This window comes from Squalius cephalus, assembly GCF_949319135.1.
Source record: "Squalius cephalus genome assembly, chromosome: 20".
Taxonomy (NCBI): Eukaryota; Metazoa; Chordata; class Actinopteri; order Cypriniformes; family Leuciscidae; genus Squalius; species Squalius cephalus.
This window is the reverse complement of record NC_137141.1, coordinates 11,518,927-11,535,987: the sequence shown is the minus strand read 5'-3', so window position 1 is coordinate 11,535,987 and position 17,061 is coordinate 11,518,927. Positions and strand designations below refer to the sequence as shown.

At 40.0% G+C, this 17,061-nt stretch overlaps 1 protein-coding gene across 3 annotated transcripts in view; it reads right to left on the bottom strand.

The window, feature by feature from the left end:
• akap6 (A kinase (PRKA) anchor protein 6) overlaps positions 1 to 17,061 on the bottom strand; it is a 198,330-nt gene that overhangs the window by 114,584 nt on the left and 66,685 nt on the right. For all 3 annotated transcript variants that reach the window (XM_079853930.1, XM_079853931.1, XM_079853932.1), the window contains 2 exons: positions 16,838 to 16,960; positions 622 to 718 (listed from right to left, as the gene is read on the bottom strand). In XM_079853930.1, coding sequence (XP_079710056.1) covers positions 622 to 718; positions 16,838 to 16,960 — 220 coding nt within the window. The remainder of the gene's footprint in view (positions 1 to 621; positions 719 to 16,837; positions 16,961 to 17,061) is intronic.

Here is a 17,061-nt window from a genome sequence, read left to right as displayed (position 1 = left end):
ACTTTACTAAATACACATTTCTGGTCCTAATGATCCAAATGAGGAAAAATGTATTGACTGGCCCCTTTAAGAAGATCCCTACGGAAGGTTGGGTTATAGTAAAGGTGCGAGAGTGCATGTTTGTGTTGGCAGGGAGCTGTTGTCATGCTGTGGCACCGCAGGACAGGACTGTCAGGGCATTATAAGGAACCGCTCCTGCCTCTGAGAACCATCTGCATATTTAATGGTAGCCGGCTTTACCCAGTGGAGACGAGACATACCAGCAGGGAGGTCAGCTGAGTGGATTTGTGCATTTGCCGAGCACTCGGTGAGACTCTTCAGGTGAATAATCACAGATATTGTAGAGGAACGAGTGACTGCAATGGCCTCTGACTCCTCAACTTGCTGTTCTTAATTCCCGCTCTCTTCATATACGGCTTTGGAAGTGCTCGGCTGGCCGCAGCACCTGCCTCTCCGCTTTATCCCAGAACTCAATTCAGCGGGCCGTGCGCCATTTGTAATGTATGTGAAAAGGCGTGCGCTCGGCGGTTCAGAAGCGGTTACTTGAGGATTTATAAATTCTGAAGGTCACTATGTTAATACAAACATTAATAATAAATGTGTGGCTCGGCAGAACTGTACCTGATTTGTGGGAGGTGATGAGTTCCAGGAGCTGCCGTCCCTTCTCCAGGAGACTGTCTTTCAGAGCGCTGTGACTGTCCACGTTGAGTTTGAAACTCTACACACACACATGAACACAAAAACGACATGTCAGCGCAGGGGAAATAATCTTGTTATCCTCCTTCACAGTTTCTGTCCTCTTCAGATCTTCCATTACAACATCTTCACACACATATGCAGGAAGCCTTTATTGTTCAAAGGTTGCTCTTTCATAGCTCGAGAGAGTTAATGGGTAAATCTCATAAAAAAAAAGAAACACCCAGGTCTCAATTCACTACAAAATTAAAAGAAAAAAAAGAATAGATATTTTGCCTAAAGGACTTGAAGCCGGTTTCGGGAATATTAACTTTTTTTTGTTGTTTTCATGAAAATTAAGGACATTTTCCCCATTTAGACTCCTGAGCTATTAAAAGAGCAACCCATGAGCAATAAAATATTCATCAGGAATAAAACATAGAAGGAACAAAACTAGACAGCTCTGACATTAAAGACATTAAATAAGGAGCTAATTTGATTTTAGACATTAGATTTTTCTGCAAATAATTACAGTATTTTGTTTTCACTGTAATAAAGTATAGAGGGAATACATGAACGAGTATTTTAAAAAACAATAACTAACAAGCAAAAGATAAAAGTCTTCATTAACATTCATTTTTTCCCCTACATGATGCAGTGGAATGCATGTGAAATCAGTTTTAATAAATAATTTATTGTTCACAGGTTGCTCTTTCACAGTCTAAATACATTTCTCATTTTTGATTCATTTAAAAGTACAGATGGTCTCAAATCAAAAGTAAATAGTTCACATATAGTAATAGCATAATAGCTATTGAATGAACGTGGATAGAGGCTCAGAATATTTGACCGGGAAAGAATCTGATGAGAACTAATTGATTTCATATTGAAGAGATTTTTTACAAACTGAGAAGAATCTGGAAACTTCTAGAAAAAGTCCAATTAATCTAAATGCAACCTAGGAGAAACAACTGAGATTAGGGCTGTCAAACGATTAATCGCGATTAATCGCATCCAAAATAAAAGTTTGTTTTTACATAATATATGTGTGTGTACGGTGTATAATTATTTTCTATATATAAATACACACACATGCATGTATATATTTAAGAAATATTTGCATGTATATACTGTGTATATATATTTATATTATATATAATTTATATTATATATAAATATTTTATATATAAATAACACATTTTTCTTAAATATATATATGCATGTGTGTGTATTTATATATAAAAAAAATAATTATACTCCATACACACACATATATTATGTAAACACAAACTTTTACTTTGGATGCGATTAATCGCGATTAATCGTTTGACAGCCCTAACTGAGATATTAAGGAGATCTCATTTAGGATGTTTCTTTCCCACAGAACTCAACGGGACACAAGAAATCTTCTCCAACTCCTCGTCCGGTTTCATCTTTATGAAACAAACGCTCATAAGTCACATTAAGTGCTTCAGCAAGAAAGTATATAATCTCCTGCTGCGCTGTCGACGCACAACCTTTAAACACCCTTCACACAATCCTTGATCTCAAACGAGCATTATTCATATATCCTCAGAGGAATGAAGCCCAAGTATTTGTCCGAGTCTATCCCACCATCCGTGCGCCACTGAATTATTAACAAACGACAGCCGTCCCTCTAATTCATCATCCGCGGCATAAACTAATATTCAAATGATGTTATAAAACTGAAGCCGTTTCTCCCACAGTGGTGCCCTCTAGAAAATGACCTCGGGACTGAGCAACAGCGTTCCTGTCTCTCTATTTCGGTCTTAGACCCACAATACAATGTGGCGCTCAGGATCCATCAGTCAGGTTTTCTCCAACTCTCAGTCATGTGTACATCTCTCAACAGGCTGCCCATTTACTCTGATGTCTCTATTTCAACGATAACTGTTTTTTTCTCTCTAAACCCCCACCAAACACTCCTCCCCCCCCTGCTCTCGCCCTCCAGTGGGTGCGGCAGAGGTTGGGAGAGAGAAAAAAAAAAACGTTCATGTTGATTGGTTTTGATAATACCCAGCACTCTCGAACGGAGGGCTCTCCAATTGCTAAGTGTAATCAAAGAGTAGAGAGCATTATCCTGTGTCCGCGAGGAAGAAGGGGGTGGTGAGGGATGTGCTTTTGAAGATGTGCGGAGGGGCGACGGGTGGGATCGAGGGGGGGCGGTGGGCCGTGCTCCCACGGGGGGCCCGCGGTTGAGGCGCCTAGAGCCATCCTCACCTTCGATTCTCATCTCCTCAGATCTCCCTCTGCCCTGTTTCACGCCATTACCGAGCGTTCTGATCTGACCAGCGCCACGGAGGGCAGCGGGAGCTGCCAAGGCCCGTTTTCACCTTCAGCTGTCTGACGCCCGGCCCTGTCTGCGTGACAGCAAACCTGACAGAAAGATGCAACAACTTGAATACACGGGATCTGTTCCGTAAAGTGTATCCATTCTGTCCTGCTGTCACAAAAGTCCGTTCAAACGTGTAGTCTAGCATACTCTTACTAATTGTGCAGTATGGATACTGTAAGGACAATTTTCTATATGAAAAGGATAATTATGTTTTTCCAAATGTGTAGTATACAGCACACCGTGTGGAATATTATATGCATTTACATTTATGCTTTTGGCAGACGCTTTTATCCAAAGCGTTATACACATTTACATTCTTATCAGTTCTTGCTTTCCCTGGGAATCAAACCCATGACCTTGGCGTTGCAAGCGCCAACGCTCTACTGTAATTCCAGTTGGATAAAAGAACCAGGGGGACAGATTTACAAAACATTCTTAAGAATAAAAAATTTCTTATTTTCGAACTTAAGAATACACTACCGGTCAAAAGTTTGTAATAATTAAGAGTTATGTATTTGAAAGAACACTCGTATGCTCACTAAGGCTGCATTTATTTGATCAAAAATACAGTAAAAACAGTAATATTGTGAAATATTATTACAGTAGCTACGTTTACATGGACACCTTTTGTTTCAATCGGAATGAAATCAATACGATTGATGAATCCGAACACGGTGTTTACATGAACGATAAATAAAGTAATCGGGTTGATGTGCGCGTTTATATGTCACAAGTTTCAAATCGGAATAGATTTTTTGACATGCGCACACTGCACAAATATACAGAGTTTCACGCTGTTCGCGCATAACTATTCTCCTCTATTGGTTCTTTATTTGTTTTAAACAGCAGACGTAATATTAATCCGTCTCTGGTCATGATTTGGAGAGCATATTAACAGTTTTGCCCTGCTGCTTATATTTATCACGCAGTAAAAATGCCCCTCCCCGCGGCCAAAACCAGACGTCTGTGGATGAGTATCCAAAACAAGGACTGGTGGGACGTTGTCCTGCTTCACTTCACAGACGCTGAGTGAAATGAGAAGTTTAGAATGACGGGACACTTATTTATATGACACTTTATTCAACAGGGAGACGCTCGTACCGCGCATCATACGTCATTAGCCTACGCTATTTAACGTCATCGCACATGCGCAGTCCTTTCAGTTTAGGTTTTCAATCCGATCAAGTGTTTACATGTTCTCTCGATCGGATTACAAAAGGAATAAACCACCCCTTTCAATCCGATCAAAATTTCATTCGGATCGAGCTCAATCATATCGATTAAGGTGTTTACATGAAGGTTATTTAGTCCGACTGAGCCGTCAATTCGATTATAAGTGTCCATGTAAACGCAGCTAATGTCAAATAAGTGTTTTCTATTTGAATATATTGTAAAATGTAATTTATTCCTGTGATGACACAGCTGAATTTCTAGCATCATTACTCTAGTCTTCAGTGTCACATGAATGATCCTTCAGAAATCATTCTAATAATTTGTTACATTTATATAGTGCTTATTCTGGGTACTCAAAGTGCTTTACATAAGGAAGGGTGGAATATCCTCAACCACAACCAATGTGCAGCATCCATCTGAAGCCATATTACGCCAGAACGCCCACCACACACCAGCTTACTGGTGGAGAGGAGACAGTGATAGAGCCAATGAGCAAATTTGGCCAGGATGCTGGGGTTACACCTCTTTTTCGAAACACATCCTGGGATTTTTAATGACCACAGAGAGTCAAGACCTCGGTTTAACGTCTCATCTGAATATTAGAATGTCATTCTAATATTTTAAAACTTTTGACCGGTAATGTAAAGTTAAGAATTTTCTTATCTTTTTAGTTAAGATTGTTCTAAAGACAAAACTTAGTTATGATATCTGAACTAAAAATGATTATTTTGGCATTTTGTGTAAAAATATATTTGCAGTCCAGCAAAATAATGATTTGTCACCGTGGAAATGTAAGGTCAAAAAGAGTCCACTGCATTGTGGGATACATTATAGTAATCCGTGCAGTGCGCTCTGGTTGTATGCTGCACATTTCGGCAGATGTAAGCAGGTCCCCTGGGGATTCTGTGCATCCAGAAAATGCATACTATGAACAGTATACATACTAAATCCTGCAGTAATAGTATGGTAGCATGCTATTCCAAACATTGCCTTGCAAAAATAGCATATATAAAATCGTTGTATGTGAAAATAGTATGCAGTACCTATTACATACACTCACCTAAAGGATTATTAGGAACATCATACTAATACTGTGTTTGATAGGATAGCATCTTGCAGTTGATGGAGATTTGAGGGATGCACATCCAGGGCACGAAGCTCCCGTTCCACCACATCCCAAAGATGCTCTATTTGGTTGAGATCTGGTGACTGTGGGGGCCATTTTAGTACAGTGAACTCATTGTCATGTTCAAGAAACCAATTTGAAATGATTCGAGCTTTGTGACATGGTGCATTATCCTGCTGGAAGTAGCCATCAGAGGATGGGTACATGGTGGTCATAAAGGGATGGACATGGTCAGAAACAATGCTCAGGTAGGCCGTGGCATTTAAACGATGCCCAATTGGCACTAAGGGGCCTAAAGTGTGCCAAGAAAACATCCCCCACACCATTACACCACCACCACCACCAGCCTGCACAGTGGTAACAAGGCATGATGGATCAATGTTCTCATTCTGTTTACGCCAAATTCTGACTCTACCATCTGAATGTCTCAACAGAAATCGAGACTCATCAGACCAGGCAACATTTTTCCAGTCTTCAACTGTCCAATTTTGGTGAGCTCGTGCAAATTGTAGCCTCTTTTTCCTATTTGTAGTGGAGATGAGTGGTACCCGGTGGGGTCTTCTGCTGTTGTAGCCCATCCGCCTCAAGGTTGTGCGTGTTGTGGCTTCACTAATGCTTTGCTGCATACCTCGGTTGTAACGAGTGGTTATTTCAGTCAAAGTTGCTCTTCTATCAGCTTGAATCAGTCGGCCCATTCTCCTCTGACCTCTAGCATCAACAAGGCATTTTCGCCCACAGGACTGGATGTTTTTTTTCTTTTCACACCATTCTTTGTAAACCCTAGAAATGGTTGTGTGTGAAAATCCCAGTAACTGAGCAGACTGTGAAATACTCAGACCGGCCCGTCTGGCACCAACAACCATGCCACGCTCAAAATTGCTTAAATCACCTTTCTTTCCCATTCTGACATTCAGTTTGGAGTTCAGGAGATTGTCTTGACCAGGACCACACCCCTAAATGCATTGAAGCAACTGTGATTGGTTGATTAGATAATTGCATTAATGAGAAATTGAACAGGTGTTCCTAATAATCCTTTAGGTGAGTGTAGATGTTAACCCTGTAAATGCTTGCTTTATTAAGGTTTGTTCGTAAGCATAAAAGTAGCTGTAACCAAGTGTTGTATTTGTTTGACCACATGGTTGCACCCACATTGTTTTATGGATCTGAGATATGGGGCTTTGAGCCAGTGTAATGTATTGAGATTGTTCAGTTATTGTTCTGTAAAAAAACTCCTGTGTATCAGTACAGGTGTGAGCAAATTAGCTGTTTTGGGCGATCTGGGTAGATTTGCATTGTCTTCTACCTATATGAAAAGGTGTATCATGTATTGGATACAATTAGTGTCCATGTCTAATTAACGGTATCCAAGAATAATATGCTTTTTCAGTTAAATGAAGTAGGTAGAAAAACATGGGTTTCCACTTTCCAGCATTCGAGTTCTATTGTATTTCTATGGTTTCTCTAGTGCCTGGGAGGCTCAAAGTATAGGTGATATAAGAACATTCACATCTATTCTGAATCAACGATTGAGAGAAAAAGCACAAAATGCATGGTGCACATCAGTTTTAGAAAATAAAAAGTTGAATATATATTCACAATGCAAGTCTTTGGTGGTACAGGAGAGCTACATTACATCTATACATAACCAGTGATGGGAATAACGGCGTTATAAATAACGCCGTTACTAACGGCATTACTTTTCCAGTAACGAGTAATCTAATTGATTACTCTTCTCATCTTAATAACGCCGTTACCGTTACTGCCAAAAAATGCGGCACGTTACTATAACTGATGAAGCTGTTTTTTTTTCATCAGACCAACTAGATCTCTGAGCGAGAGGCAAATACTTTTTTTACTGCTCTTCCTTGGTTAGTGGGCAGAGCACGAGACAAGCGCATAAATGCTGACGATTGGCTGAGGTAGAGTAAAATTTCATTGTAAGCTAATCAGAGGTAGAGTTGCGGGTGTTCGAAAGCACGCATAGTAGTGATGGGCATTCGGCTCTTTTGACTCAGCTCACTGAAAATAGCCGGCTCTTTTGGCTCACAAACGGCTCTTTAAATGACTTTGACTATAATATTTAAATTTTTATTACAGAATTATTTAATTTCTATAGGCTAAATTTGTAAAAATAGAGTCGGCTCTTCAGATATGCGAGCCAGCTCCCGACGTTCACCTAAAAGAGCCGGCTCTTAGAGTCGGCTCATTCGCGAATCGCGAACGACCCATCAAAAGCTCATTCGCGAACGAGTCGATCCATCATCACTAACGCTCATTCGCGAACGACCCATCATCACTAACGCTCATGAATTGCGAACGACCCATCATAACGCATAGTCGGACAGGACAGGACACACAAGGAACAACACAAGCCAGTCAGTCAACGAGAGACAGGTATGGCGACGAGCCCAAATAATCCAAAAGTAGCCTTCTCTAAATGGAAGTATAGACTTTTTTTTTTTTTTTTTTTTTGCACTACAAAGAGTGTATATATTTGTTATTTCTTTTTGGTATATTGCTTAACAAGCTTAATTTAATTTTGCCCAGTTGTGGCCTGTTGAGGGGCAATAAATATCAAAAGTTCCAAAACATCTATTGTGTTATTTGCATTGATCCACTATATAAACATAATATCTACATACATGGCATTTGATTGGAGGCTAGTCTCACTTTGTCCCACAGCAACATTTTTTTTTTTACCTGTAGATGTGTGTACAATGTTTCATGTTTCTGTTAATAATGTATTGTATTAAGTGTCCATTTCATTATAATATTCAGATTTATCATAAATAATTGAACATGCACATGTATTTTAAGTTCCGTTAAAGAGGGGTAGAGGTGGGGTCACATTTGAGCATTTAAAATTTAATTTTACTTGAAAGTAACGCAATAGTTACTTTCTTAAGTAACTAGTTACTTTTAAAATTTGTAACTGAGTAACTAATTTAGTTACTTTTTGGAAGAAGTAACTAGTAACTGTAACTAATTACTTTTTAAAAGTAACTTGCCCAACACTGTACATAACATACATGCTCAGGGAACTGTTTAGCTATAGAAACAGGTAGATGGAACAATATACCAATGACAGAGAGAATCTGTAATTATTGTAATCCAACTAATACCTCTGTGATTGAAGACGAGAAGCATTTCTTGCATTTCTTGTATAATTGTTCTTTGTGCATGGATCTGCATACAAAATATTTGGGTTATCTCATGCTTTTTGGTGATGTTTGTATTGATATGTCACAGGTTTGTGAGTCGAAGCATGCATGGAGATTGGCATTGTATATATATCATGGAATGAAGAAAAGAGCATCTGTCATGCTATTGAGACTTTGTGGAACTATGGGCCGAGAGGCCATGTATTCCCGAAATAAATTTGATTGATTGAACCCTGCAAAGCCTGACATTTGAAATAATAGTAAGAAAAAAATATTTTTTATATTTTAATAAAAGTTTTTTTGTTGAGTATCATATTTGATGATATAGATGCACTTTCAACTTTACATCTTTGCAGAGCTTTTAAATTCACAGACATCTATATTACACACTGCATGAATGGGAATATTTAAAAAAAAACATAATAGGGGCACTTTAATCATGTTGATTATTTAAAGATCTTAAAAATGTGCGTATCAAATATAGCACATTAGGTTTATAGGATTAAGAAGGCGGTAGACTAAACAAACAGTCCGATTTTCAGAATAATATCTGAAAGCATTAATCATATACAGACAAGCCCTAAGTTTAGTGACTCAGAAAGCACAAAAATAGCCGTCATACATATTAAGCGGATGGTCTGGTGTCTGAGACAGTCTAAGGCTGGAGCGAGAGGGCCGAGTCTCTCTCTCAACTGTGTGCCATCGGAAAGCGCGAGCGGGACGAGACGGGTGATGGATCAGCAGGTGAGAGAATTTATCACTCATGACAGACACGAGAGAAAGTGAGGAGAGTTTATTTATGACTTCGGATACAGGCTGAAATTGATATCCTTTACAGAGCTAAACGCCTTTAAAATGAGTAAACAAACTGAAGGGAAAAAAGGCTGAATAAACAGATATCCATCACTGATTTATGCTACGACAAAATGCTCTGTAATATCAATATTTGGTGCACATGGCAAGGACACTCTTATACTGTATTCGACGGCATAAAAAGCGAGCTGTAATAATCCCATCAGCTATAACTGAGGCGATATCAATATCACATGATCTAATTAAGAGACTCTTTATATCAATTCGTGCAGCTCCAATTCAAGGCAACACATGTCATGTTTTATGAAACGAGGATATAGGAGAAGCAAAATATATTGTTATGAACACCTCAACAACTGAAAGATAAAAAAATATTCCCGTCAAGTTTCAAGGTGTGAAAAATGTTCTTAAATCCATTTCATCATCACCTTTACCTTGAAAGCCCTGACTCGAAGAGAAAATCCAATGTGTTCATGAATGAAACCTCACAGTTAGAGCGAACAAAGCCCAAACCTGCATTTTAAGTTGATTCCTAAAGCAGGTGTGTGTTTTGTTTGCCATTACGGTACAAATGTGTGTTGCATTTAAGCGTGAGGTGATGCGTGCTTTGTTCTGCTAGCTCGACGTGTGATATGTCTGTGTGTGTTTGTGTGAGAGCAGATAGACGGGACTCTGAGCTGAAGCGCCCCGGCTAGGATCAGACATGAGGGCAGACAGGTTATCGCGTACTTGACATCAATAGATGTGCCACAGCAACCAGTGGAACCAAAACCTCCCCCTGTCCTAATCCCCAAATCAGAGAGAGAAAGAGAAAGAAAGGTGCTAGCCCAGGAGGTCTAGAGACAGATTGGGGGTTTGTGATGTGCAGGTTTGAAGGAATTTATATTTTTTGGGTGAACTGTCTTTTATTTATTTCAGATCAATGCTGTTCTTTTGAACTTTCTATTCATCAAATAATCCTGAAAAAAAAATTACATAACTGTTTTCAACATTGATAATAACTAGATGTACCGCATCGCGGTACAAAATATGACCGCCGCTCAGGCCTGCACTGGCTTTCCACAAAAATAAATGACGTGGAGTAATTTGGCTGTATTGCGTGTTTATGTATATACCTAAAAAAAGTAGTAGTATGTGCATGTCTGTCTGTGTGTGTGTGTGTGTGTGTGTGTGTGTGTGTATGTGTGTGTGTTTGTGTATGTGTGTGTCTGTGTGTGTGTGTGTGTGTGTCTGTGCGTGTATGTATGTGTGCGTACATGTGTGCGCGTGTGTGTTTGTGTGTGTGTGTCTGTGCATGTGGATTTGTATGTGTGTGTATGGGTGTGTGTCTGTGCGTGTGGATGTCAGTGTGTATGCATGCTTGCGTTTGTTTGTATTCCTGCATGTGTGTGTGTGACAGTATCATCCTAAACCAGCAACCCTTCGCTCAACAGCACCATCTACAGGCCGATGAGTGTACAGTCACTAAATGTGCACATAAATGAATTTATTTTATACCCCCCCATGGATGAAATTCTACGAAACTTAGCAGAGGATACCCCCAGAGTATGTCAAGTTAATCATACACATGAAATATGGTGCAGTTCTGAACATCTCCACTGAAGATAGGGGCGATTAAAGCAGAATAATATTGCATTTTAATTTTTTATGGGAGGGGCGCAAATCACAAATGAGTGATTATGGGCTAGGTTGATGTGGGCCCTTAAGAGCAACATACCATAAAAATTTCTTCATCCTCGGTGCCACGGTTCAGGTAGTTATTTAGGAAAAACTGCATTTTTTGGGGTTTGGGGGGGCCCAGCGCGGGGGGGCCCAGCGCGGGGGGGGGGGGGGTTGGGAGTGGCCCCCGGGGACCAAACGAAATTTTTCCGTAGAAGTCTAGTGGGGCTACATGCCCACCAAATTTCATGTTCCCCGGTGTTTCGGTGTCCCTGGTATCGTTGACGAAAAATTTACGGGGGCCCCAGCGCAGGGGGGAAGTGGCCCCCGGGGACCAAACAAAATTTTTCCGTAAAAGTCTAGTAGACCAACATACCATAAAAATTTCTTCATCCTCTGTGCCACGGTTCAGGTAGTTATTTAGGAAAAACTGCATTTTTTGGGGTTTGGGGGGGGCCCAGCGCGGGGGGGGAGTGGCCCCCGGGGACCAAACGAAATTTTTCCGTAGAAGTCTAGTGGGGCTACATGCCCACCAAATTTCATGTTCCCCGGTGTTTCGGTGTCCCTGGTATCGTTGACGAAAAATTTACGGGGGCCCCAGCGCGGGGGGGAAGTGGCCCCCGGGGACCAAACGAAATTTTTCCGTAAAAGTCTAGTAGACCAACATACCATAAAAATTTCTTCATCCTCGGTGCCACGGTTCAGGTAGTTATTTAGGAAAAACTGCATTTTTTTTGGGTTTGGGGGGGCCCAGCGCGGGGGGGGAGTGGCCCCCGGGGACCAAACGAAATTTTTCCTTAGAAGTCTAGTGGGGCTACATGCCCACCAAATTTCATGTTCCCCGGTGCTTCGGTGTCCCTGGTATCGTTGACGAAAAATTTACGGGGGCCCCAGAGCGGCTGGGGGAGTGGCCACCGGGGACCAAACGAAATTTTTCCGTAAAAGTCTAGTAGACCAACATACCATAAAAATTTCTTCATCCTCGGTGCCACGGTTCAGGTAGTTATTTAGGAAAAACTGCATTTTTTTGGGTTTGGGGGGGCCCAGCGCGGGGGGGGAGTGGCCCCCAGGGACCAAACGAAATTTTTCCTTAGAAGTCTAGTGGGGCTACATGCCCATCAAATTTCATGTTCCCCGGTGCTTCGGTGTCCCTGGTATCGTTGACGAAAAATTTACGGGGGCCCCAGCGCGGGGGGGGAGTGGCCCCCGGGGACCAAACGAAATTTTTCCGTAAAAGTCTAGTAGACCAACATACCATAAAAATGTCTTCATCCTCGGTGCCACGGTTCAGGTAGTTATTTAGGAAAAACTGCATTTTTTTGGGTTTGGGGGGGCCCAGCGCGGGGGGGGAGTGGCCCCCGGGGACCAAACGAAATTTTTCCGTAGAAGTCTAGTGGGGCTACATGCCCACCAAATTTCATGTTCCCCGGTGTTTCGGTGTCCCTGGTATCGTTGACGAAAAATTTACGGGGGCCCCAGCGCAGGGGGGAAGTGGCCCCCGGGGACCAAACGAAATTTTTCCGTAAAAGTCTAGTAGACCAACATACCATAAAAATTTCTTCATCCTCGGTGCCACGGTTCAGGTAGTTATTTAGGAAAAACTGCATTTTTTGGGGTTTGGGGGGGCCCAGCGCGGGGGGGGAGTGGCCCCCGGGGACCAAACGAAATTTTTCCTTAGAAGTCTAGTGGGGCTACATGCCCACCAAATTTCATGTTCCCCGGTGCTTCGGTGTCCCTGGTATCGTTGACGAAAAATTCAGTAAGGTGACGGGAAAAAAAAAAAAAAAAAACTTTGACAATCCCTATATGACCGCTTTCGCTAGCTACGCTAGCGGCGGTCATAATAATAAATGTTTCTTGAGCATCAAATCATCATATTAGAATGATTTCTGAAGGATCACGTGACACTGAAGCATAAACAACATCTGCAAAGTCACAACGCTCAAAGTTCAAGGCAAAGGGAGATATTTTCTTTTAAAGAAATCACTTTTTAAGGACTTCAACAAATGGCTGGTTGGGACAACACAACATTCCTCCTGGGTTAGTGACATCACCAACGCTAAAATTTACATAAACCCGCCCCCAGGAACGCGATTTATAGATTTTTAAAGACAGAATATGCTAATCAATAGAAGATAACTACACATAAGCTACATAAATTCATCAACTAACCATTCAGAAATGTTGTCTACATGTTGTCACTTCTTCTTGAGTCTCTCCACCATTGTCGACTTCGGTTTGAACATAAAAGGCTAAAAGTTTTTGACATTTTCAGTGCATGTCTGTGTGCGGTAAAAGGACACAAGCTGTTGAAGCTCCGCCCTCTCTGCTGGGAGCAGCAGCTCATTTGCATTTAAAGGGACAGACACAAAAACGGAGCGTTTTTGACAATTTTAACATGCTATATAAAAATATCTGTGGGTTATTTTAAACTAAAACTTCACATACACACTCTGCGGACATCAGAGACTTATTTAACATCTTGTGAAAAGGGCATTATACCACCCCTTTAAATTTTAAAAGTATTTCACAATATTACTGTTTTTGCTGTATTTTGGATCAAATAAATGAAGCCTTGGTGAGCAGAAGAGACTTCTTTTAAAACATAAAAAAATCTTACCGTTCTAATAATTTTGGCCACCACTGTGTGTGTGTGTGTGTGTGTGTGTGTGTGTGTGTGTGTGTGTGTGTGTGTATATATATATATATATATATATATATATATATATATATATTTTTTTTTTATTTATTTTTTTTTTTTATTATTATTATTATTAAGTTACATTCAGTACACACATACAGGCCACTTTATACTTCGTTGAACCTTTATAACACATCAAACCTTGAAGCAGATGGGCTCCAGCAGCAGAAGACACACCAGGTGTCACTCCTGGCAGCTGAGAACAAGAAACTGAGGCTACAATTCACACGGGCTCACCAAAATTGGTCAGAAGATTGGAAAAACATTGCCTGGTCTGACGAATCTCGATTTATGATGTGACATTCAGATGATAGGACAGAATTTGGCTTAAACAACATGAAAGCATGGATCCTTTCTTGGCACACTTTGGGCCCTTTAGTACCAATTGAGCACCGTTTAAACTCAACAGCCTACCTGAGTATTGTTGCTGACCATGTCCATCCACTTTATGACCACAGTGTCTCATCTTCTGAGGGCTACTTCCAGCAGGACAACGTGACATGTCACAAAGCTCAAATCATCTCAAACTGGTTTCTTGAACATGACAATGAGCTCACTAAACTCAAGTGGCCTCCACATTCACCAGATCTCAATCCAATAAAGCACCTTTGGGATGCAGTGGAACGGGACATTCGCATCATGGATGTGCAGCCGACAAATCATGTCAATATGGACCAAAATCTCTAAGGAATGTTTCCAGCACCTTGTTGAATCTATGCCACCAAGAATTAAGGCAGTTCTGAAGGCAAAACGAGGTCCAACCAGGTACTAGCACAGTGTACCTAATAAAGTTTTTTAATGTAAAATATTTCTTCAAAAATGAAATTTTATGTTATATTGTAATAATCATAAATGTGTTCCATTTCACGACCAAATGCTTATTTAAGAGCAATACTGATTGATGATAGTATGTTGAAAGTAGTATGCTGAAGATGTTGACCATCTCTGGTGCATTTTTGAAGTTTATGGATATTTTTTGGACAACACCCCCTTGCGCTACGAAAGAAGAAGAGTGGTTTGCTTGCCACCAAGCTGGTGGTTTGATGGTTTTAAAGAGGTTTTGAGCAATTGAGTCAGCAGGGCAGGATGGAAAACAAGCTAAAACATCTTAAACCAGTTAAAACCAGCAAACTACCTTAGGCTAGTTCAGCAGGGTTATCTTTCAAATTTTTAGAGAACGCAAGGCTGAAGCTGCAGTTTTTAAAATGCTTAAGCACTTAAGTAATAAAGTAATTCATTTATCTAAATCAGTGCATCAATTCGTGGTCTGTTTTCCTGCAAGTGAAAGACCATACATTTAAAAAGTTCTACAAAATTGTTGTGTATACTAGCACATAAATGACCTCTAAAATGACAATGACTAACAGACATGGTGTAACAGCCACAAAACCCCAATTAAATCTTCAAAGGTTTTTCCAAGTGTTTCATTAAGCTTTTTAAACACTGTCCACTCAGTTCAAATCTATCTGAGGACGTCACCCAATTTAACTGTGTGGTTTATGTACTAACTGATGTATAAAGAATGCCTTTAATGTTTGTGTGCATGTTGGAAAGCAGGAGCACAACTCACTATCTGTGTGACTGGGGGCCCTTGTTTCTGCGTCTCATTTGTCAATGGAGGCCGGTGTGTGTGTGTGTGTGTGTGTGTGTGTGTGTGTGTGTGTGTGTGTGTGTGTGTGTGTGTGTGTGTGTGTGTGTGTGTGTGTGTGTGTGTGTGTGTGTGTGTGGTTAATGTGATTCAGAGACCTGGATCCGCCACCCAGTGCAATCAATAGCGGTTTCATTTCACAATCTCTCAATGCCTTATAAAGAAAGCCCACTCCTTTTCTCTCTCTCTCTCCTTCTCTTCCTACCCTGCAACAGCCAACCTCCTCCTTACGGCTCTCCCGTGGGTACCGGAAAGATCCATGCTCACAGACACACACATATATGCGCACGGACACAAACACACACGCGCTCCCCACCTGCCAGCTGGACTTAATGCCCAGACATTAAACCTGTGAGCACATCCTGCGAGCCCCAAACGCTGGATGAGAGACAGCAAGTGTGTGACCCCGCTCTCTAAATCAATAAAAATTGGTGAAGCCTCTCACTATAAAACACAATGTGATATTCCTCCTGCAGTACAGATGGGCTGGTCACACAGACAGACTGATAAACAAACAGTGTAGCTGGTGCACACAATGCGCTTCTGGTACGGGTTACTAAGGGTTTTAACATTGCCATTGGAAAGACAACCCATAAATGAAATCTCTTCAATATCTCAATTAGTTCTCCAAGACAGTAATGAGATTTAATGGAGGACAAAAAAAGAAAGAATCAAGTCTCTGCTTCTCAGATGTTCTCCCAGAAAAAGAAAAAAAAAGAAAAGAAAAGAAAAAAAAGTTTCAGAGGAAATCTCAGCTAATGGTCAATGGCCAATACAATGTTAACATATAATATAATATAATATAATATAATATAATATAATATAATATAATATAACAATGTAACGTAATATAACATATTATCATATAATATATATATATATATATATATATATATATAATACATATTTATTAACACATGTACATTTATAATTTATAATAATATAATATAATATAATATAATGTTAAATTATTTAAATTTTATATAATAAAATATATGAAAGTTAAATTTATAACATTAATAAATACATGTGCATTTATAATTGATCTAATTTTATTCCCAATTTTAACATTTTATTTAAAATAATATAAAAGTTAGATTTGTATTTTATACATACATACGCATATATATATGAAATATTCGTACTGTCATTTTACAGAAATGTACAATAAATGATTTTTTCGTTCATTCATTCAAAGTCCTCTTTTCAAAAGTAAATGTAGATAATTTTACTACATATAAATACAATTCAAGACCAAATGATCTGAGCTGATATATACTTTCATTTAATAGCTCTAAAATCTTTTTCACGTCAGTTGTATGTCAAAAGTTTACTCAGTTGTGACTTTTTTTATTTCTCCTATAAATAATTTTAGGATAAACATCTGATATAAAGTTGATACTTAAATTAAGCACGACTGAGAGACATGCAGCGTGATCACTAGTGGAAAATGTCTGACCATGTGTCCATTTGTTAACATATGTGAGCTTTAACACACTGAAAGACTGATTAGACATTTACTCACAAGGTGAGTTTCCAGGTAGAGTTTGAGGCTGTCGATATCAGCTCTGGGTGGCGTCCAGTTGTCTGTGGTTTCTAGAGCGTCTCTCAGCCAACAGATGAACTCATCCAGTTTGCTGACAAAACCCTGCAAGAGCAAACACACAACACACAGGCACATCAACACGGTCAAACACAGCAAATGTGATTGTTCGGACATCAAATGTCTCGAAATATAACAATCCAAAC